Source organism: Peromyscus californicus, unplaced genomic scaffold (assembly GCF_007827085.1).
Source record: "Peromyscus californicus insignis strain IS unplaced genomic scaffold, ASM782708v3 Scaffold_4__1_contigs__length_199733344, whole genome shotgun sequence".
Taxonomy (NCBI): domain Eukaryota; kingdom Metazoa; phylum Chordata; class Mammalia; order Rodentia; family Cricetidae; genus Peromyscus; species Peromyscus californicus.
Genome location: NW_026294562.1, coordinates 86,059,790 through 86,083,336, shown reverse-complemented (window position 1 = coordinate 86,083,336; position 23,547 = coordinate 86,059,790). Strand labels below are relative to the sequence as shown.

General features: G+C 46.2%; 1 protein-coding gene across 1 annotated transcript in view; it reads left to right on the top strand.

Moving 5' to 3' along the window:
- Xylt1 (xylosyltransferase 1) overlaps positions 1 to 23,547 on the top strand; it is a 300,160-nt gene that overhangs the window by 73,230 nt on the left and 203,383 nt on the right. The window contains exon 2 of the mRNA XM_052714005.1: positions 22,045 to 22,083. Within this exon, the coding sequence (XP_052569965.1) occupies positions 22,045 to 22,083 (39 nt within the window). The remainder of the gene's footprint in view (positions 1 to 22,044; positions 22,084 to 23,547) is intronic.

Here is a 23,547-nt window from a genome sequence, read left to right as displayed (position 1 = left end):
AGGAACAGAAACTTTCCAATAAGACTCAGGATGGGGGTTCGGCATCCCTGGCCACTGCCCACTACAGATCAAACACACAAATAAAGAAGTGTGCTTGGGGGGCTGGGGAGATAGCTCAGTGAGGAAACTGTTTGCCAAGCAAGTATTGGAGCCTGAATGTTGATCCCTAGCACCCATTTAAAGGGTGGGAGTGGAAATGTGCATCTGTAATCTCAGGGTGTGGGGAGACAGGTGAATCTTTGGAACTCCAAGGTTTGTGAAAGACTTTGTCTTAAAAAATGAAGTGGAGAGTGATAAGAAAGACACCTGATATTGACCTCTGGCCACCATGTGTGTTTGTGAGTACACACACACACACACACATACACACACACATACACACATACACACATACACACACACACACACACAGAGAGAGAGAGAGAGAGAGAGAGAGAGAGAGAGAGAGAGAGAGAGAGAGAGAGAGGAGTTAACTAGGGATCAGAGAGATGGGTCAGTGGTCAAGAGCACTTGTTCTTGCAGAGGACCTGGGTTCAATTCCTGTTACCCACGTGGTAGCTCACAACCATCCATAACTACAGTCCCAGGGAGCCCAACCCAAGCTCCGGGCATCCGGGGGCACCAGGCACACATGTGGTGCACAGACACATTCATACACATTAAATGAAATATATAAAGCTAAAAAAAACCCACAGTTAAAAAATGAATAGAATAAAACAAGAGAAAGATCTGTCTGTCCTGGATATATACAGACTGTTTTCTTTTCATGATTCCCCAGGCAGTAGCATGCAGCAAATATCATCCTACAGCATGGAAATTGTGAGCAAACTAGAGATGATTTAAAATGTATACAGGAGATTGTCATAGGCAGAGGTTCTGAGCCAACATGGGCATTTCCCATGAGAGACCTCTATTTACCTGGAGTCAGTCTTGGTGGATTGCAGTGGGCCACTAGAGTGGTAAGATTCAGCATTGGGTTGGTGACCACAGCCAGCCAAGGAGGGAGGGGTCTTCTTATCTTAGGGAGGTCAGGAAAGGTTTCAGAGAAAATTTCTGAGTGCGGTTGAGGATACATTCAGATGCTCTGACTGGGCAAGAGCAGCCTCCTTGTGACAGAGAGGAGGTTGCATGGTCTGACTACCTGGTTGCCCTTGGTGGCTGGGGCTTGAAGGATGCTGTCTTTCCTTGGTCCTGGCTTCCAGCTTGTGTTTTTCTCCGTACTCTCATCTGGAAACCTTTCACTTCCACCAGAAAGCTGGTTGTTTTCATTTTTATTTTTATATAATTTTATTTATTTATTTTGGGTACGTGTGTGTGCCCATGCACACTCACACACATGTATAGCCCAGAGGCCAACCTCCAATGCTGTTCCTCAAGAGCCATCCACCTAATTTTTTGGAAAGACATCTTTTATTGGCCTGGGGTTTTCTGAGTAGGCTGGTTGGCTGGCCAATGAGGCTCCCATCTCTGCCTCTCTAGTGCTGGGATTATAGGAGTTTGCCACTGAATCCTAAAGCAATGATTGCTTTCCAGAGAGATTGCAAATGTCCTCAGAGAAGGGTAAGAGGCTGGGGAGATTCAGTTAGTAAACTGCTTGCCTTGCAAGCAGGAGGATTGAAGTTCAATCCTTAGATCCCACGCAGGGTGTAGTGGAGAATGCTTGTATTACTAGCGATGGTGAAATGGGAGGAGGAGGCAAGGGCAACGCTGGAGCTCACTAGCCAGCTAGCTTGTTTGGTGAAATTCCAGGCTAATGAAAGACCCTGCCTCAAAAAAAGGTGGATAGCTTCTAGAGGAACATCACCCAAAGTTGTCCTCTGACCTCTATGTGCGTGGACACACACGTGCACACTCCCACACACATGCGTATACACATATGCACACACATGCACTAACAAGAATAATAAAGTAAAATGAGTGTGGTGCTCTCTTCCTGAATGAGCCACATGGGGAAGCCAAGGAGGAGGATTGTAAGTTCAAAGTCAGTCTTATATAGTGAGACCCTGTGTTGGGAGTGGGGTGGATCTTTGCTTGCAATCATTTACATCCTTCCAAAGGGGGGAAAAAACTCAATTCTTAAGATAAGAGTGTGGCTGTCTGGGTGTGTATACATTTGTATTTGTGTATGAGCCTGTGGGGTGTGTGTGTGTGTGTGTGTGTGTGTGTGTGTGTGTGTGTGTGTGTAACTGAGTCTGGTCCCCATTTCATAGATGAGGAAACAAGAGTGTGTGCCGGCTTCTTGACTCATCTTGACACCCTAACCATGGCTTCTGAAGACCCTAAAGGTCACAGTTCACAGCTACCTCTGCTGTCACATCTGTCTTCTCTAGACATAGCTCCCAGAAAAAGCTTTATGACACACAAGCCTGGTGGCTCCCCCAGCATGCCCTGTTGGATTTCTCTTCCTGTAATCCCCATTCTGGGGAGCCATAGAAAGGTGGATCCCTGGAGCTCACTGGGCAGCCGCCTTTGCTAAGTAGTGAGCTCTACGTTCAGGGAGACACTCTCAGATTATAAGCTACTGAAGAAGACACATGACCTGGACCGTCACATGCATATGACGCATATGTGTGCATGCACTGACATGCACTCACATACATGCTAGTGCACCCACATACATACTCATTAGCACACACATAGGCACCCACACACATGCTTATTCGTGTGTGCACACACATGGTGGGTTGGAGCAAAAGATCATTCATTGGCACCATCAACCACAGACAGGAGTGTATTCGTGTTTGACTCACTGCACCTCCCCCATAGCAAGAGGCCAAGGTAAAAAGGCCTAGTACTAAGTCAGGCACCATCTTTGTCCCACTAAACCTCAGTTTTTCATCTGTGTAGTGGGTCACTGGTCTCCGGGCTTTTTGTAGCTCTTGTATGCTCAAATGCAGCAAAGGAAAGGACTATTTTCCTCAGCAGAACTCAGCAGTTGGAATCCAGGACTATATGCTGATTATACACCTTCTAAACTGGATGACTCCAGTGTGAACTGGGATGAGGAAGTGCCCCAAACTCACAAGCATCTCATGGTTCAGACAGACAGAACCCAATATGCTTGGGTTTGGGGGACTCCTGAGTGTTCTGGTTGTCCTCGGGACAGGAAGTTTATGAGACAGTGGACTGAGAGGTCCTGGGCCCATTCTACACAAGACACACACCGGTGGGACAGAGGTGTGTGATGGGTGGTGTAGACAGAGAGCTGTTTTAGATACTGAGTTATTTTTTGGTTGGTATGCTTTTTGAGACAGTGTCTCCCTAAGTAGCTTAGGCTGACTTCAAACCCATGATCTTACTACCTCAGCCTCTTGGGTGATGGATGGGGTTTTCATTGTTTCCTCCCCTCTTTCCCCTTCTCTTTTTTCTCCTCCTCTCTTGCCAGGGATAGAACCCAGGCTCCTGAGAATGCTAGGCAGGAGCTCTTGTCCAGACCTACAGCTGCAGCCTAGTTCTTCATTTCTCACAGCCCACAAATATCCGTGTCATTTTCCCAAGCCCTTGGACTCTGGGCTGCAAATTGACCTTTATCTAACCTAGATCGATTTTTTTTAGTCTTTTCATTTTAGACAGAAGAAAGATATTTTATCAGACTTTAATATGCTGTCACATGTCCACTCTTGATTTTCTTGCCGTCCATAACAATACGGAGGACTGAATAATTTGTAAAGCTTGCTGGGTAGAAGCAACCTCTTGGCTTCCACTGTGTGGGATGTGTGATGATCCCTCTAAATGGAAAATAGAAATTATTGGAAATTTGTCTTAAAATCTCCAGCACGGTGTCTTGCTGAGTGGCTGATGAGAGGGACCTTAGCTACGACTGTGCAAAAACCTTAGTGAACATAGCCAAGGTGGCTGGAGAGAAGCTAATCTCTCTCTCTCTGTCTCTCTCTCTCTCTGTCTCTCTCTCTCTCTCTGTCTCTCTCTCTCTCTCTCTCTCTCTCTCTCTCTCTCTGTCTCTCTCTCTGTTTCTCTCTCTTCCTTTCTCTGTCTGTCTTTCTCTGTGTGTCTGTGTGTATGTGTGTTTGTATGTGTACATGTGCACTCGTGAGCACATTCAAGTCTATGCACACATGCACACATGCGCAGAAGCCAGAGAACACTGGATGCCCAGCTCTATCACTCTCCACCTTATGCTTTTGAGACAGGCTCTCTCATTGAACCTGAGCTAAGCTGGTGGCCAGCAAGCCCTGATGATCCTGCTGGCATCCCCAAACAGCATAGGGATTACAGCTATGCTTGCAGCCATGCCCCTATGTTTTTACATGGGTGTCAGTGATCTGAACTCAGGTCCTTATGCTAGGACAGCAAGTGCTCTTACCCACTGAGCCATCCCCTGAGCCCCCAGAAAATGATATCTAATGAGGATTTATGTCAGTCCACAGAAAAGCTTCATCGTGATTGGACCAGAACAGGTTCCTTCCTAATCCCATGTGACTCATGTCATTTACTCTCTCAAAGTACCAGTTTCATACTTCATTTCTTTGCTTCTCAAAAATAACATGTGCTGGCCTGGTGGGACGGCTCAGCCAGTAAAGGAGCATGCTGCCAAGCCTGATGTCCTAAGTTTGACCCTTGAAACTCACACTGTAAAAAGAGAGGACCAACTCCTTAATTTTGTTTTCTGACCTCTACATGTGTGCCATGACACATTTTATATATTTAGATAGATAGATAGATAGATATAGAGATATAGATAGATAGATAGATAGATAGATAGATAGATAGATAGATAGAGTAAAATGAAACAAGACCAAGAGAGCTTTCAGCTACTTGCTGTACTTGTATGAGAACCTGAATTTGATTTCCAGAATCTGTATTGTATTTTTAAAATGTGGGTCTGGTGCTGTGTTCTTCTAATCCCAGCAATGGAGGAATAGAGAGAGGTGTATTCTTGTTAGCCCTCTGGCTAGCCAGCTTAGTAGAATTGAGTTCTAAGGTAATGAAAGATCTTGTTTAACAAACCAACAACAAAAAAGTAGGCAGCACTTGGCTGATTCCTACAGTCAACCTCTGACCTCCCTACACACATACACACACATGGGCACCTACACACATCTACAGGCCTGTCCCATCCTTCCCCACACAATAGCAACGACTAACCTGCTTGTTTATTTTATGTAGCTGCTAATGAACTAGCTTGACTGTGGAAAAAGCCTAGTGGCACTGCTTGCCTGGAAAGGTGAAGGCACACACAGCCTTTTGAGATCATCCTTCTCTAATATGGTTTGAGAACTGTGTACACAGTATTTACATTGTATTAGACTCACAATTAAGCAAGAGATCACCTAGCACAAACAGGAGCACACTTTCATGTTGTATGCAAACACTTGTCTATTTGACAGGAGGAGCTTGAGCCCTGATGATTTGGGATCTGTGGAGGATCCTGGGAGAATCCCCTGAGCACTTTAAGGGACCACTGTCCTAGCATTGAAACCCTCGCATTGATGGAAGCTGTAGGACTTCTCTCTACTTTTGACATTGTGCCCTCCTCACCTTCTCCTTCCAAATTATGATTTTCTCTTACTCTGTTAAAATGTGTAAGCAGTTTACTTCACCTGAAGAAAGCAGGGTCTTAATTAGCCTTAATTTTTGAAGTCTGCAGCTGTAAACTGTGTTGGAAAGATTGAAAAGATTAGCGAACTAGTAATAAGATAATTGTCCCTGAGAAACGCTGTTAGCATGTAAACACAGTTAGCAGGTGAGATCAGAACAACTATAATATCCCCCCCTTTTGGTGTTTAAAGATACTCCTGCATGAATGATTATAAATGCAAAGTATGGAAATGGAATATGGAATGATTTTCCTCTTATTCATTCCTGCTTCTGTTCTAGCTCAGAGATCAAAGTCAGCTTGGGGGAACATGAAGCCAGTCTTTCTCCAACTTTATACCTAAAACACTGAATACTAGTACCAGGAGTGTGGTGATTCAGTAAATTTTGAAAAATTTGAGACACTAGGCAGACAATGTGGAGATTTTTTTCCTAGTTTCTAGGATGGAAGATACATACCTGTATTTTTTTGTGTGTGTGTGTGATGCTGAACACTAAACCTGTGCATGCTAAGATGTGCTCTCCCACTGAAATACACCCCCCCCCCCAGCTTTGGGAACATACTTTTGATTTATAACAGCTACACATAAAATATAGTCCCAGTAGAGCCTAGCTCACCAGCTACCCCAGCAATCACATAAACAGTGTCCTTTCTGCTTTATCTTAATATAGACATCAACTGATCACTTATACACTGTCATTTCTACACATATTTTTCTTTGTGGGGAGGTTGTCCCTCACTTTACAGTCAGGGAATATCCCATCATTCATGTGGAGCTTTGAGCATCTGTCTCCCATCTGCCTATTAGATTACAACTTAGCAAAGGTTGAGATACCCTGGATTTAGAGTCAGCAAGTATCTACCCAGGGTGTTCTATGGACCAGTCCCAAGTTGACCCCATTAAGCATCCAAATAAATGGGGCAGTCCTTAGTCTTGGGGAAATGGGACAAGTTATCTAAATAGTACTAACACACCTCATGTTATTGCTTCATTGCACTTTGCAGGTACTGTGCATTTTTCACATTGAAGAACTGTGGCCACCTCCCATTAGGCAAGTTTGTGAACACCAACAACTCTGGCCGTCATTAGCATTTTTATCAACTGATTCTAATTACATTGTGTGCCTGCTTTTGGACAAAATGCTATTGTACAGTTCATGTAGTGTCTTGTGAACATAACTTCTGTATTCATGAAGCATCCAAAAAGTTTGTATGGCTGGCTTTATTTCAATGATTACTTTCTTGGTGCCATTTGGAGCTGAATCTACAGTGTCTCTGAAGTATGGATGTTTGGATCAGAGTGAGAAAGCAGCCATGGGATCCTGTTCCTTCTCTGGCTGCATAGATGACTTTTAACCACGTATTCCTGGATATATCGTCACATGCTTTTCTTAGGCTGTATCATCCTTGGACATTGTAAGTCAAGTTTGCTTAATGGCCAGCTCATGTTCCATTGTTTCCAGCTTTTCTCGAAGCCCAGTTTCTCCTTCTGGAACTACTAGGCATGACTCAGAACCCACTAAGCCAGAAATTATGGACCCTAGTTCACACTTCCACAGAACCCCATTCTTACCACACAGGATCATCCCAAGTGAAGAACTTGTGTTGGCCCAGGTGCCTTGGCAAATTGTCGGGCCCATGCTTCTTCCCAAAGGGGAGGTTGCTGTTCAGTGGGCAGTGCCTTTGGGAGGTGCTAGATGTGTGCTATGAGATCTTCAGTTCTCCCAAGAAACCTGGGAATTTTGCATCTTTGTGTGAAAGTTGGCATTCAGTGTCACTCTTTTATTCTTAAAGCATCATACAGGCTGATCAAAGCCCTTCTGAGCTGAATGAGGTTCACTGGTCCCAGTTCATTTGCTCCTTCTGCAAAATCTCTGGTAGTCAGAGTCCCACAGTGTCCTCCCCACAGAGGCTCTGGGGCACTGAGGATGATTCCCACTGTGTAGGGAATGAATGCCATTGGAGAACTCGGACTTTAACTAGGGTCTGTGTCTCCCATTCTTCCTCACCCTCCCCTGCAGATGGCTCAATGAAGTTCTTGGGAAGGAAGCACTTCGTTCCCTGAATGGAGCCTGTAGAAATGCCAAGCATGGCACGCATGTGAGCTAGCGTCCCCCTCCCATCCAGGGCAGAGAAGCCTAGAAATAAAGAGAATCATTGTGGGCTTTGGCTCAGCCCAACAGGAATTAGCACAGAAGTTGTCCCCTGGGTGTCAATTATCAACTTGCCTGGGGATCTCAGGCTCTTGCTTGACCTTGGCAGGAGGTCTGACAAGTTGGGCTTTCTGGGTGTAGAATTGGTCGTTTCAGAAACAAAGCCATTGAGACAGAGTTGAGGAGAGTTGCTTATTCACTGGAGAAAGGAGCTCATTGTACATTGGGGTGTCCTGTACCCCCTTCCCTTCCTCTAGCCTTGTCCTGTCCCTTTCTCCCAGCTGGAGCTTTGTGAGCAGTGAGCAGCATGCTGTCTCAGACTGGGCTTTCTTCGATCTTCCTGCCTCTGGGGGCTTGTGCACGTTTTTTGGCTCCTTGGGCCAAGTCTGTTGTCGTGGGTGATGAGAGCACTTCCTTCCAGTGCTCAGAGGAAAACAGCCCCACAGTCTGCAGGCAGCTGCAGAGGCGGCTGCAGGAAACTAGCCAACAGAGAACACCAGGAGCTTCCGGTTCTGCCTACTCCTGCCTGCTGCCTCCTTCCTGACCCACAGCCCTCCTCCCCTCCTGACACACAGTCCCCTCCTCCCTCCAACTCACAGTCCCCATGAGACAAGACCATGAGGCAGGGGAGACGGTTCCATTGATACAGTGCTTACGGCACAAATGTAAAGGCCTGAGTTCACATCCCCAGCATCTTGTCAAAAGCCCAGGGCATAGAGAGACATCTGTTGTCACAACACTGAGATGGAGACAAGAGGATCCCTGGGACGTGTTGGCTAGCCAGTCTAGCTCAATGGGTGAGCTCCAGGTTCAGTGACAGCAATTGGGATGCCAACCTCTAGCCTTCATGCATGCAAATCCACACAGAAATGTGCACACAAACATATGCACAAGCAACACCCCCCTCACACACACACACACACACCAACATAGCATGAAGCTCTCAGTGTAGAGGTTTATCATTCACTCGTCACCATGCTCAGCATGTTTCTCTCCTTAGAATCTTGTTTCCCCTGTGAAGTCTTGGCACTGTATCCTTCCTGGGGCTGGGGTGAGGTTGAGGCATATTGGAGAAGTTGTCCACAGGCATTATGGAAAGATCTTTGGTCCTATGGAATTATGTAAGATAAAGCTTGGACCCTGAAGGTTGTGGAGTCACATGCTTACGTGCTTTTCAGACCCAGGTTGTTTGACCGGACTGCCTGTACAGCAGAGTTCTTGTCCAACTCCAAGCGGCCGTAGCCATGTGGTTCTTGCTGTGGCCCTGAGTCCTGCCTGCCTTTGCCACATCTGCTGACATCTCAACAAAAGGCATCCATTCAGATGCAGAGATGTCATCCAACATTGAAATGCCTGCAACTACTTTTTAAAAATGCTTTGCTGGTCACATGGGTCAAAGCACACCACACCCAAGTGCTCTGGTTCCTTTTTCATTGTTGATTTTCAAATGACTGTGATGATAGTAAGGTTAAACCAGTCTGGCTTTCTGGTTTTTGAGCAAGTCTCTTGTCTGTCTGAGCCATATTTTTACCTCTTTAAATTAGGAACAATACCCCAGAATATCTGTAGTGTAGAAACCAATAAACACATGATGTCACAAAACACCTCCTCATAGTAGAAATACAGATAATTGCTCATGTCTCTAGACTTCAGGGGCATTTTGTTTTCCATATGTCTGTCTGTCTGTCTTAGTGGCAAGTACATAGCCCAGTTCAGCCTCAAACTTGCTGTGTAGCTAAGGATGACCTTGAACTTCTGACCCTCCTTCAGGTGTCTCCTGACTGTTAGGATTACAGGTGTGTTTCAGCATGCCCTTGTTTTATGCAGTGCTAGAGATACATGCTAAGTAAGTGTTCTACGCACCAAGCCACATCCTCAGCCCCATGATGAATATCGTGTATCACAATTGTTCTGTGAGAGTGGATTGAAGGTATAATAAAACAATGCTTATCTTTTTATTGTTGTCACTTGCTGGTTGTGGTGCCTTTTAAGGACCAGTGAATGACAGCTGTGAAGATGGCCATCACAGTGCCAGGGTTGCTCCAGTGAAGCTGGGGCTAGGATGAGAAGTCCCAGTTGGAGAAGTCATCCACTAGCATAATACACCAGGTCCTGAATTAGCCTAGCATACACCAGGTCCTGAATTACATGGACAGCACTGAAAATTAAAATAACCACCATCATCATCATTGACAACACCAAGTGTCACAGAGAAATGGAAGAGGGGTTCAGGAAGGCATGTTGGACCTCCCTCTGCTGAGGTGTCCTGATCCCCACGTGGACTCTAAATGTAAAAGACCATCTGTCTCGTCAGGCTCTCAGAGTAACCACTTATTTTCAGCAGTTCTTCCAGCCCAAAGAGAATCCTCCTGTCCATCCCGGAGCCTGGAGCTCAGAGCTCTTTCCTCCCTGCCCTCAGAATTGTTTTTTTTTCTCTCCATGGCTTGTGTTGGCATTTCTGTGTGTGGTCCCTTGGAAACATTCCACCCATGAAGCAGAGCTGAATCATTCTTCCAGAGCTGGGATGTGATGTCTTTGGTACAAAATATGTTCTGGTATTGGAAGAGCAGAAAAGAAAAGGAGGGGAGCCTGGGAAGGCTGAGAAATTTGTTTTGGCAAAACAGGATGAGTCTAATGTAACGTCTAGAAACTTGGATTCCAGGCTTAGATTTTGGCAGTGTTGGGGATCAAACCCACAGATCACATGCTAGGCGAATGATCTACCACTGGCTACATTCCCAGCCATACTGAATTTTGATTCAGACTGGAGGTAGCCCTTAGGAAACGCATTTCTCTCCTGGCTTTCACATGACTCACCAGAAAGCAGGGGGCTAGATTGAGGTCAGCAATCACTAAGCCAATCTCACAGGAAAGATATAGTATGTCTATAATGTCTGCTCATTTGCCATGCTGAGAATCTGAAGCCATGTCATTGCTGAGCAATATCCTCCTAGTGGACTGGGGCCATGGCTCTCTTAGTAGAGTGCTTACCTAACCTAACACATATGAAGCCCTGGGTTCAATCCACAGCCCTGCACAAAGCAGGCATAGTGCACTTCCCTGTAATGCCAGGGAGCTGGAGCTGGAGAATCAGACGGTCAAGGTCATCCTTGGCTATATAACACGTTTGAGACCAGCCTAGGCTCCATGAGATGCCGTCTCAAAAACCATATATGTACACATACACGTACACACACGCCCTCGTAGATGCCACCGAGAGATGCAGCTGCACACCTGCATCTCTAAGTTCTTTTCTTTTGTTCTTAATCTCACATCTGGGACTCAAATCCAAACTGTTTCCCTGTGGAACAAAGCCCTTACCTACCCATCCCCAAAGCCACAGAATGCAGCATAGTGTCACTGAAACACCAGGTAGTAAATGATGGCATGGTGACACTCGATAACACTGGTTCCAGGATGGCTACAGCCATCTTGGTCATCCCAGGAAGTGAACTCAGAATTGGTAGGTGCCCAGCAGATGCCGATGACTGAACTAATCTGGACACGTAGTTTTGTGTTTCTAGCCCTCGGCAGATGTGTGACTGATAGCCACATCCAGAAGCCCAGGAGGGAGGTCTTGTCTGGGTGGCAATGGGCAGAGGCTGAGCGTGGTACATGGTGGAGCCTCTTTGTGTTCTAAAGTGATTCTTAATTTAAAATGAAGGGCCTTGTAAAGTGGCAGTGATTATCCTCAGAGAAAAACTAACACTGAGACTTTCCAGTGCTGGGTTCAAGCTGAATCAGGCTCTGGGACACCATCTCAGTCCGTTTTCACAGAAAGGATGAGAGATAGTTGTTGCCGTCATTATTATTGTTGTTCTTGAGTGTGCAGAGGTGTGTTTTTGTGTGTGTATGCCCCGTCACATGAGTGAGTATGCACATGGAAGCCATAGGTAGACCTCAAGTGCTGTCCCTCAGGACCCACTTACCTTATGTTTGGGGACAGGATCTCTCTCAGAGACCGGGAGCTCTTTGTAGACTATACTGGCTGGCCAGTAAGCCCTAGGGATCCTCCTGTACCCACTTCCCCAGGGTTTAACATGGCACTGGGGAATGAACTCAGGGTTTTATGCTTGTGGGGCAAACATTTTTTCTGACTGGACCCTCAGTCCCTGTTGTTTAACTAACTGTCACAATCATCAACTCAAAGACCCATAGTGAGGAAATGGGGAGATATGGCACTAGGAACCTGTGATCCAATCCTCTAGTCCTTGTAGGTTTCTAGTAGGTACTGACCATTAAACTGTGAGATGTGGCTAGTGATTCCCATTGATCACGTGGTTGAGCCACTGAGGACACTTGTCACATAGTGGTCAACAAGGACATCCATGGCACTGGGCCCTCTGACATTGCATCAGCTGCTTTTCCACGGCTGAGACTAAAATCCTCTGGAGAATAAGAGAAGAGAGAATGGTTTTATTATGGTTCATGGTTTCACAGGATCCATCCACAGTTCTCTGTCTGTTGATTCTGCGATCATGCTAAGGCAGGGTATCATGGCGGTGGGAGCATGGTGGGGTTCACCTAATGGTATACAGGGAGGGTTGGGGTAGGTAAGAAGGGAGGAGAGAGATAGAGATAGAGATAGAGACAGAGAGAGAGACAGAGCAAGAGACAGAGAGAGACAGAGAGAACAGGAACTATCTCTAAGGAGATGCTTTCTCCATGACCTACTCCTTCTTTTAGCTAGGAATCACCTATATTTCTTTTCCAAATATTCTCCAAATCATGTTGCCAGCTAGGGACCAACCCTTCACTATATGAGCCTTTTGGAGAGTCACTTCAGAACCAAACCATAAGAGATACCCACTAATGGTCCATGCTGGGCAAATTGCTTCTCCAAGAATCAGTTTCACCATCTGTTAAATGGGCTTTTAATGTCACCTCCCAGACATGAAATTTCAGTGGCCTGCTTAGCACAGGGCCTTACAGTCAGGAGGGTCCTAGTGCTCCCTCATGTTCTGATTACTGTCAGCAGTGGCCAGACATATGACCTTATTTTTTTGTTGTGGTGTGGTGAGTGAGTGTGTGTGTGTGTGTGTGTGTGTGTGTGTGTGTGTGTGTGTGTGAGCAATTGTTCATGAAGGTATGTGCCCAGGACTGGAAGCTGCCAGAAGGTGTCCTCCTCATTTCTCCACCTTAGGTTTTTGGTGCAGAGTATCTCACTGAACCATGCTGGCTAGACTGGCTGCCAGGCAACCCCTGAGAGCCAACTGTCCCTACCCCACTGCTAGGGTTACAGGTGCTCACTGCCACAGCTGGCTTTTAGGTGAGTGCTGGAAAGCCCCACCTTTGTCCAGCAAGCCCTTTGCCACTGGATCTATCTCCCCAGCCGCCACCTTCTGTTCCAAGTCAAGATTCCCTGTTGAACCTAGAACTCACTGATTTGGTTAGACTGGCTAACGTGGATACCTCTAATAGCTCTAGAATCCTCCTGCCTCTGCCTCCCCAGAGAGGGGATCACTGGCATATGTGATGCTTCTGGCGCTTACATGGGTGCTGGGGATCCATGCTCAGGTCCTCATGCTTGGACAGCGAACATTTCACTGTGTGCCATCCCCAGTCCACATTTTCTTAAGGAATAATAAACCCTCTCAGGCACAAACAGCAAAATTGTACATACCAGTGGTAGATAGTTTTGTTAACCATTCATGTTCCAGGGTCCACACACTGAAGGATGGAGGCATTATGATGGTGACTGAGTTCCCATGAGGCTGTACTCTGTCATATTGTCCAAGGCTGTGGGTGATGAACTCCCAGCTCTGCCAGCTTGACCTTCACAGTATAGGTCATTGGAATAAAATAGATGGAAAGAATGTTGAACGCGAAGGAGACCTATACATGCTTAAAATTTTTTAAACTTGGAAGATAGCAAGAGGAAGACAAATGTGCCCTGTGGCGGTAGCCTGTGTGTGTCACTGGAAAGCACTGTTGTGGCCCTTCCCCTCTCTTTGGGGTTTCTGGTTTCTCACCTCCATCCCTAATTGAATGTGAGTTATCACTTTGCAGCAAGGTGTGGTCTATGTGATTCTGGCCTGTAGCCAAACTGGAACACACCTCACTGAGGTGACAGGGAGAGTTCCGTGTCTTTGACATCTCTTCCTCATCACTCAGTACCACTTGGCAGCCTTGTGCCTTGCCTTCATCTCAGGGGCCACATAGGTGAAAGAATTCACCAGGGAAATCCCATGGAGACTTGGAGAGAAGCTACCATTATGTGGCATTGATTGCTGTGTTTAGGGCTTCAGAAAGAAGTAAGAAGAAACTACATACCCTTAGAGTGGGAGCATTCAAAAGAGGACAGCGGTAGGTAGTCACCATGGGGCAGGAGAGACACCTTATCCTTCTAATAAGGAAGAAATAAATGGCTAGAGTATTGCAGCAAATTCCTCAGGATGCAGATGCCACCAACATCAGAAGTATTAGGAATCATATGTGCAGAAGACACTCAGTGGCCAGCTGAGTGGAGATGCAAGGTCCACCCTTTGCCACTTCACCTGTCATGTCTCTCCCTCCTCTTGTATCTCCCTAATACAGGACAGAGACACTCAGGATCCCTTTAGGGAGAATGGCCCAAGGGCATTCAATAAAAAAGTAGGTCCTTTGAACCCTTCCTTAGAATACCTTTAAGTGAGTGCCTACCTTGGGAAATACAAGTTAAAGGATCCACAGCTGGCATTAGAGAAACCAATTCTCTAGTGCTGGTTCCTACCCTTCAGAGCACTGTTTGTGAACAGACTATCCCCCTACCATGAATATTTATTACAGGGGAGCAGATACCTCCCTGGGCAGGGCTCCAGCTTGTGTACCTGTTTGGCACACAGAGAGCACTTGAAATGACTTAGTGACTTTTGTGCATTCCTTACTGAGATGGAGTCGGTTAGTCAGTGTCTACAGTAACTTGCATTTCAGAGGAATTATGGCTTATTAGAGTTGCATATCCAGGGATATATCTACATGTTCATTAAATAAAATAAAGATTATTTTGAACCCATAAGCATTTTTTCCAGATGGGGTCTCACTGGGTAGCCCCAGCCAGCCTAGAACTCTCTATGTAGAACAAGCCAACCTTAAACTCACAGATCCAAGTGAATTCTGGGATTCAGAGCATGCACATATTTTAAGGCTCTGTTTTAATGGAATGCTCTGGAAGACTGATGATGTCAGCTATTTCCTACTCTCAGAGATTAGGACAATGAATTTCTACGTCTGCCCAGGTCACTCTAGCTTTGTACCTGTTTGGCCAGGATGTTTATTAGGAATACCTCCATGTGTCCCACACAAGAAGTTCTGTTCCACATTCACAACAACTATGGGGGAAGCTAGTGTCTTATGTTCTGAGGTCACTGTCTCCTGTTTGGTGTAGTTTGAATGGAGTCTATTCAGCATTCCTCATGGAGGCTCTAACCCCCAGTAACTCCCAATGTTACTGCACTTGGAGCTAGGTTCTTTAAAAAGATTAAATGACATCATCATGGCAGGTCTGATGTGCTGTCATTGCATGAAGAAGATATTTGGTTGCAAGCACCAGAGAAGCATTAGAACAAAAGCCACATGCAAGGGTAGGAAAAAGGGGCCTCTGTAAGTGAGCAGAGAATCCTTCAAAGCAAACCACCTTGACTTAGGGCTTTGTAGTAGGAAGGTTTCTCTGTGGTCTGCTTATAAAATAATCACTCAAAAGCTTGTATTAATTATAACTGCTCAGCCATTAGCTCAGGCTTATAACTGACTAGCTCTTACACTTAAATTAATCCATAATTCTTATCTATGTGTAGCCACATGGCTTGCTACCTTTTCTCAGTTCTGCCTTGACATCTTGCTTCCTCTGTGTCTGGATGGTGACTCCTGACTCAGCCCTTCCTCTTCCCAGAATCCTCCTTGCCTGCTCACACTGCCTATACTTCCTATCTGGCTACTGGCCAATTAGCGTTTTATTTATCAACCAATCAGAGCAACACACATTCACAGTCTACAGAATGACATCCCACAGCAAGGCTTCAGACCCTAGAACAGTGAGGAAATGAACGTATGATGTTTGTATTGACCAGTCCATGTGTTGCTGTGGCAAATAAAGCAAACTAATAGAGTGGTTAGGCATGATTTGAACTCAGATCTGACCTCTGACCTTCCCTCTCTTCCCCTGAGCACCCTTTGCCCTGTGCCAGGCTCTGACTTGTGTCCATATAACTAAAGTGTCCTTTGAATGCATTTTGATTTGGAAGTGAAATATCCTCCACACCCTCATATGTTGGAAGACTTGATTCCCAGGGGTGGAACTGTTTTGTGGGGCTGTGGAACCTTCTGGAGGCAAAGCCTAGCTGAAAGAAGTAGATTGTGGGGCAGGGGAGCAGCATGTGAGGCTTATATCTTACCCTGATTCTCATAAGTCCACCAAGATCCCATGAACTCCACCGTGCCATCCCTGTGTTCTCACAGACCACCCTGAGCCAGGAGAAAGCTTCCTCTCTCCTTTGCTTCTGTGGGCATTTTGTCACAGCAATGAAGAGAGTGACACAGAGGGCTTCTGACCTGTGTCCAAACTCAACTTCCACCTGGTGGCTTCTGGCAAGCCTGTGTTTCTGGAGTGTTGGGTGTTTGTGGGAGAAGCTTTTCCTCCTTCTCTATCTGTGATCTCAGGAAGAGCTCCAGGATCTGCACAGGTCCCTGGTGCTGGATAACTAAAGCCAAGCCACTTTTTTTTTTTTTTTTTTTTTTTTTTTTTAGACAAGGTTCTATGTAGCTCAGGCTGGCCTTGAACTCACTATATATCCGAGGTTGACCTTGAACTAACTTTCAATCTTCCTCTAGTTTTCACATGCTGGGAATGTAGGCATGTAACTTCACACCCAGGCTATATGGTGCTGACAGTCAAACCGATAGCCTTGTGCATGATGGTAAGCACTGTACCAGCTGAGCTCTGCCCCCAGTTAAAGCATATCTCCATGGTGGAAGTTTTTCAGTTCTACCCACAATCATAGGGTTCATACTGAGAGCAAGCCAAGCTAGTCTTCAGACACATCTCATGGGAATGGCTGAGACACAGAGTGTACTGTAAGGGCCCATTGACTTCATAGGTCTTATGTGGAAGACATGAGTCATTGTCACCTCCACCCCAAGCCATTGCCTAATATCCAATAACAAACTGCCTGTGATGTCCATAGAACAAAACCAAAAACCCAGAAATGCCTGGTGATTCCTGGGGTTTTAAGGCACACCTTCCTCCTCCCTACTTTCTCTCCTGAAGTTTAATTTCTTGTTAGAATCTATCCTTTGGTCTCCATGGAGTAGACAATGTTTGAGTTCAGCTTCCTGTTCTTATGAACAAGACTTGTGATGGGCAGATGAGTTTCATTTCTCTAAGACTGCAATCCGACTCTCCTCTGATTAAACAGTTAGCCAGAGGCAAGGGTACAAGGAATCTCTCTGACTCATGCCTGGCTTCTTTGTGGTGTCTGGGTGGCACAGCGCAAGCTGCTGGCATAGAACTCAGTAAGTGCATGTGGCCTGATCTGGCTAACTCCTCAAGTTCCCTCTGCGGCAGAGATCGGGCTTCATTTTCTGTCATGGTACCTGTGGTCATTTCTCTCAATGGTATCTACGATCTTAAAACAACATGTATACAGATGCTAAAGTGTGTATGAGGGGGAAAGGGAGGTCTGGTGTTCATTGAGATGGTATGGCTTATTGCTGAATGTATGTCTCTGGTAGACATGAGCCAAAGTGCAAGGTGGCTTTTCCCAAGTTGGGCTATATTCTCTATGAGTTGCTATAAGAGAAAGAGGACCATCTGTGGCTGGGCACTCTCCTGTGTGACCTTGAACAGGTTGTTCTAGCTTCTCTGGCTTATCATCTGAGGACTGTTACAGGGGAAAATGAGATAATGACTGCATAGGAGGCAAGTCCAGGACCTGGAACATGGAAAGAGTTCACCAAATATCAGCTTCTGTTGCATGTGAGCATCCCCTGCCTTCCAAGCCTACAGTGCTCTGAAATCCGAAAACAACATCAGGTCTGTTCATGTCACAACTGCGGATGCTCAAAATTCCATCATCACTTCTGGTCCCAAGCATTATGAACAGGAAATGTTCACATTGTAGTGCTTGGCTGTTCTAAGCCTTGATTAAGTGGTAAAGTTAATAAACCCAGGGAATGGAAGCTATGTGCTCCTGGGAAAGAGAATCCTTAGTGGTCCTCTCCTTGAGTGGTTATTGGCCTCTAACGACTCCTTCTGAAAAATCCTGTAGGATGCAGAAGGCAAACCAGAGGCCTTGCAGGATCCTCATGGCCAAGCCCATCCTGCTTCATGTCATGGTGCAGCTAGCAGAGAGTCTAACCCTGATAAATGATAACTGTTCGTTATAGTTATTTCAGTTTTTTTCCTTTGAATGCATTTGTAGACTTAAGAAAAGTGAGTTCCAGGGTTGTGGGGGTTTATGACCCAACTTTTTAGTTCTTTCAAGGTCAGTATTTCAAAAGTGTATCAGTTAGATATGACCACAGTCATACTGTGTAACAAATTACCCCAAACTCAGTGAATGAAAACAGCAGGCCTGTATTTTCTCCATACTTTCTGTTGGTTGGAGATCCATTGATCTAGGTTAGGCTTAGTCTAAGCTTCACGTTGATTCCTTTTCTCTCCACATGGTTCTCTGCTTCCTTGCACCAGTTGGCCACCTGAGCCGTACTCTCCTTGAGATGACAAAACCACAGAAGTTCACATTCAAGCATATCTTGTACTTCTGTGTATGTCGTGTTCTGATAAACTTCCAGTGTGTCAAGTGAAGTGACCATGGCCAAGCTGAAGAGGTAGGGAAGCATGCTGCAATGCACCCCAAAGTCCCACAACCACAGAGTGTGACTCCAGGGAGCAGTAAGGAATGAGGGTCACTAATTCACTCTCCCCCATGTCCCAGTTGCCCTCTCCAACTTCTCACTGCAGTAGGTTCCATAAGGGCTTCCCTTAGCATAGGAGGTTCTGTGGTCCTGACATCCTCATTACAATTCCAGAAGCACTCCACTGGATCCAGCAAGCACGTTGCAAATTCCCCTTTGGTCTCCTGAAGCCTTCTCTTTGACAGACAGGAATTTACTCTACTGTAAACCTAAGAGTCCCAATTTAGACAGACACGATGGATTAGGCAGACGGCATCATTGACCCAGTTCCACTTCGTTAGCCTTTCCAATTAAGGAGGTTGTTACTGTGAGTGAGACCTCACAGATATGCAGTCATACCTTGAGTCCTCAGGACCAAGCTGCTTAGGGAGAGTCTCACATTTCCAGTGTGCATCCAGGGGAGGAGAAGGAAGTGTGGTTGGCATGAGAACAGCAGTGTGTTAATGACACAGGCCCCTTGTGAGTGCTTCATCCTCTTCCTGGCCAGTTAATTAAGATGCTAAATAAGGACCCTTTGTGCTCCCTCTCCCAGAAGCTTTTGAAATAAACCTTGGACTCCTGACTGTGTGTGACAGGGTCTGTGATTTTGGAACTTCAGATAAAGAGTAGATGCTGTGCTGTGTCAAGGGACCAGTCACTTGGTATCATCCACATAGTTGGCAGAGATTTTCCTTGGCTTTCCAAGGAAGGTCTTTCCCAGTGAAGTTGTTCTTAGGGGTTCAGGATGGCATTCCCCCTTTCTTCGCTGTCTTGGGATTCTGAGCAACGAAGCATAAGCCCCACGCAATAGCCAAATGGGCCGTGAAGCACAACTTAATTAATCTGGGCATTCACCCAATGCCCCGTGCAGCACTAGCTAGAATTTGGCTTTGGAGAAGGTGGCTAATTTTGAGACTGAGCAATGGCTCCTTCGCTCCTGACTCAAATCTCAATGAATATAGGCAGAGGAACAGTTAGAACAGATAAGCAGGCTCAGGCTCAGGTCAAACAGAGTCTGCTACACAGGGTCTGCTGCTCCCGGGGTCTGCTGCTCCCTGGGTCTGCTGCCAGACACAGATGGGGAGGATGGATCTGTCTCTGGAAGAGTAAGCTGGGTCCTGCCCTGTATGACTGCTCCACAGGGAGCCAGGCTCAGCTCTCCAGTATTGCATATCATTGATCATACAAATACTAAGGCTAGAGGGACCTCTGTAAGGTTAGGTGGAATAGTGAGGCTGGGTCCTGCACCCTAAGTAGCTCAGTACACATTGAGTACTGGTGGGTCATAGCTGAATGCTATTCTGGGAAAAGGGCAGGAGAGGCTGTGGTGGGAAGCCTGAGCTGTTTCTCCAAGGCTCCCCATTGGTTCCTTGTGGGTCAGCTTAGCAATGTGGTAGCGTGAAGGAAAAGCTTCCCTTAGAGTTTTCCTGGGTGCAAAGACTAGCTGGGCGCCGCTGGTATGAAAACTAGCAGGAGTGAGGTGTCTCCTTGGCAACAACCCTGAGCTGTGCCAGGGAAGTGCTGGAACTTGGACTCAAAACCCAGAATTGGGGGAAGACGAATTCTTCACCTTCACAGAAAGTCCAGAGGTCAAAATGTGCCTGAGACTATGCCTCAAATGTGCCACGAGGAAGATAATTGCCAAAGAGGAATCAAGAAAGCAAGTGGGGTGGTCTGGTAGTGTGTTCCTGTAATCCCAGTAAAATAATGGTCATAGGTTTGAGTTGAGCCTGTGCTACATGGCAAGTATCAGGCCAGCTTGGGCTACGCAGAAAGACCTTATCTCAGAAAATATTAAAACAATATAAGACATGTTTAAAGGAAGCAAGTGGAATCAGACCTGATGATGAAAGCCTGTGAGCCTAGCAATTTAGGAAACTGAGGCAAGAGGAATACAAGTTCAAGACCAGCCTGGGATACAGTGAGTACCAGAAAGCCAGCCCAAGCAATTTACTGAGATCCTACCTCAAAATACAAAGAGAGGGGTGGTAGCACATATGAGGCCCTATGTTTAATCCTATTTCTCTCCTCTCTCTCTCTCTCTCTCTCTCTGTCTCAGAAAACAAACGGTCCTTCCTCTCCAACAGTTTAGAATGTTACAGTTTTTCTACAGTTTTTCTTTACTCTCCCTTTATTCATAGTACTTAAAGAAGGGTACCCTGGTGCTAATTTGCATGGCTTCCTAGAAGCCTGTATTGGAAAATCTGCTTTGATAGAGCCAAACTTCAAACTGGATTTCTACCCAGGGCCTTACAAGCATGGCCATTCTCTGTAGAGGTGGCCAAAGGTGGTTTTCCCAGAATCATGAACACATAGGATAGTTAAGTTCCAAGCAGATATGGTGTAGACAAAAATAGCCTTTACGTGCTGGGTTTCCTGTTTTCCTCGGAAACCGCTGGGGGAAGAAATGCCATCACCTCCTATTAGTCTTTGCCTCCTCCATCTGTCCCTCCCCCAACCCAGAATTCATGCTTAGTGACCCCAGACTTTACCACCCAGCATCCCCAGTCAATTGGCTTTTGTCAAGACTGAGTGAATGGGATGTTTCACTGGCCTGAAAAGATCTTTCCTGGCCTGCTGGAGTGTGCTACTCACACAGGAATCAGCTCCTCCTTTTCTGTCTTTCATTCTTGTAAGATTAGACATAATCTTACAACCTTGTTATGAACCAGAACTTTGTATTTATGTCTAATTCTCTTATGGATCCAAATTCTTTCATGTGGGGTGGGGCAGGGAGCATTGAACACACTGGAGATGAATGGAAAAGGTGCTTTTTTCTTTTTTATGTGTGTATACATGTGTATAGGTGTGTGTGTGTGTGTGTGTGCACATGTGCACACGTGAGCATGCACACACATGGGTACACATTCTTATGGATACCTTATGGGAGCATGGTGCATGTGTGTGTGCTGGTGCAAATGTGTGGGTGTCAGAGGACAATCTCAGGTATCAGTCCTCAGGAGCCATGCACCGTTTTTTTTTTTGTGTGTGTGTGTGTGTGATAGGGTGTCTTACTGGCCCTGAGCTCACCAAATAGGTTAGGCTGGCTAGCAGTGATCCCCAGGAATCTGCCTGTCACTGTGCTCCAGCTCTAAGGTTGGAAGTGCACACCCACTTCCCAGCTTTTCATGCCAGTGCTCTAACTCGGGTCCTCATGCTGGTGGACAAGCACTTCACGGACTGAGCCTCCTCTCATCCCTCCTTCTTGGCACCTCATTGTTTTGGTGGTCTTCTTATGGACAATCTCTGGCCTCTTTCATCCCTAAGATATGGAAAGGAGTGCTGGGATTCAGCAGGGGGCAGACTGGGTCAAGTTCTGGCATCCTCAGAGAATGGAGGAGACAGAGTCTGACAGACCCCACCCGACCGGGATATCAAACTGGGTTGAAAGGGGTGTTCAGGTTGGAAGTTGATTTGCCTCATCTCACCATTTATGAGTGGTTTTTTTTTCCTTTCTCCCCACAGGATCCACACCCGAGTCCACTGATCACCCTAGAGACCCAGGTGAGTGCCTCCGGTGGTCTTTGCCAATTATCTCTACCTTGAGGTTCCATGACCAATGCTTTGTGGTAGTCTTCTGAGCCCTGTGGGACACAGAAGGGACAGACAGGCATATCACGATGCCCTCCTGCCTCATTTGCATGCGTGGTGTGCACAGACAGATGCAAGCACACTGGCTGATTGTACATATGTGTGTGGTATTCTGCATACATTCACATATACACAGACAGGTCACTGAAGGTATCCCCTACCCGGTGATCCCAAGCAGGTGACTGCAAAGGGAGAGTGGAGACAGGGGAATGTCTGCTCATAGATGGCACTGTTCCACTGCTCTGTTTTTTGGTGGTTGGTACACAACATCACTGGAAATGTTGAGAATCCTGCTAGAGTCACCCAGTGCTGCATGGGAAATTGGGGGTCCTGTTGGGATTATTAGTTTTGTTAACAAAAAGAATTTAAGAACGAACTCAAATAGAAGCTTGGAAACAATTTTATTAGAGTTTATAAGAAAGCTCTCAGGTAGACAAGCTGTGAAGCTTGGCAGCTGCCCTGAGGAGAGAAACAGAGAAGAGAAAGGGCCATGCCTTTTGAGTTAAGCCAGCACAGAGGTCAGCCACATGATGGACAAGCAGCCACACAGTGGGGGAAAGGCTTCAGACCAAGAGTGGAAAAAACCCAGAGTACCAGAGATAGAGTGTTGGGGCTCTGGGTGGTACCTGAAAGAACAAGACAACAGAGAAGAAAGAGGGAAAGACATTGTTCTGAGTCTTGACTGAGAAAGGTGGGCAGACCCAAAGGAACTGCTTGGTGGCTTGTAGGGATTGCACTAAGGGGCAGAAAATCTGGGAAGAAAAAAGTACATTATCTCATTAAAGGGCTAATTATTCCGCCTATTGCTTTAGTGTGGCTTAAGGTGACTCTTAAGGGATCAGACAATAGCATGTCTCTACTGAGAGATAGATTCCAGTCTTTTGGCTGGCAGACAACAGCTTTCCCTTAATGGGCCTTCAATGATACTGTAATAGCAAGACCCAGCTCCCAGGGCAGGAAGTTACACTTATGTCTGCTTGGGTACTGGAACATTCTGAATGACCTAGATAACAGTGGTGTTTCCGTGTGGGGCAGATGACCCATGGGTCCAGAGAAGGAAGATACGGCCTGGCCCTTATGTCTTCTTTGTGGGTCCCTGGCCCAGAGCCACTGAGACCCAGGTAGAATACAATTCTGTCTTCTAGCCTTGTGGCATTGGTGAGGCTGTCTACCCTCCAAGTCATTCCTTTTCCATCTAAAACATGCCACCTAAGCCGGGCGGTGGTGGCGCACGCCTTTAATCCCAGCACTCGGGAGGCAGAGCCAGGCGGATCTCTGTGAGTTCAAGGCCAGCCTGGACTACCAAGTGAGTTCCAGGAAAGGCGCAAAGCTACACAGAGAAACCCTGTCTCGAAAAACCAAAAAAAAAAAAACATG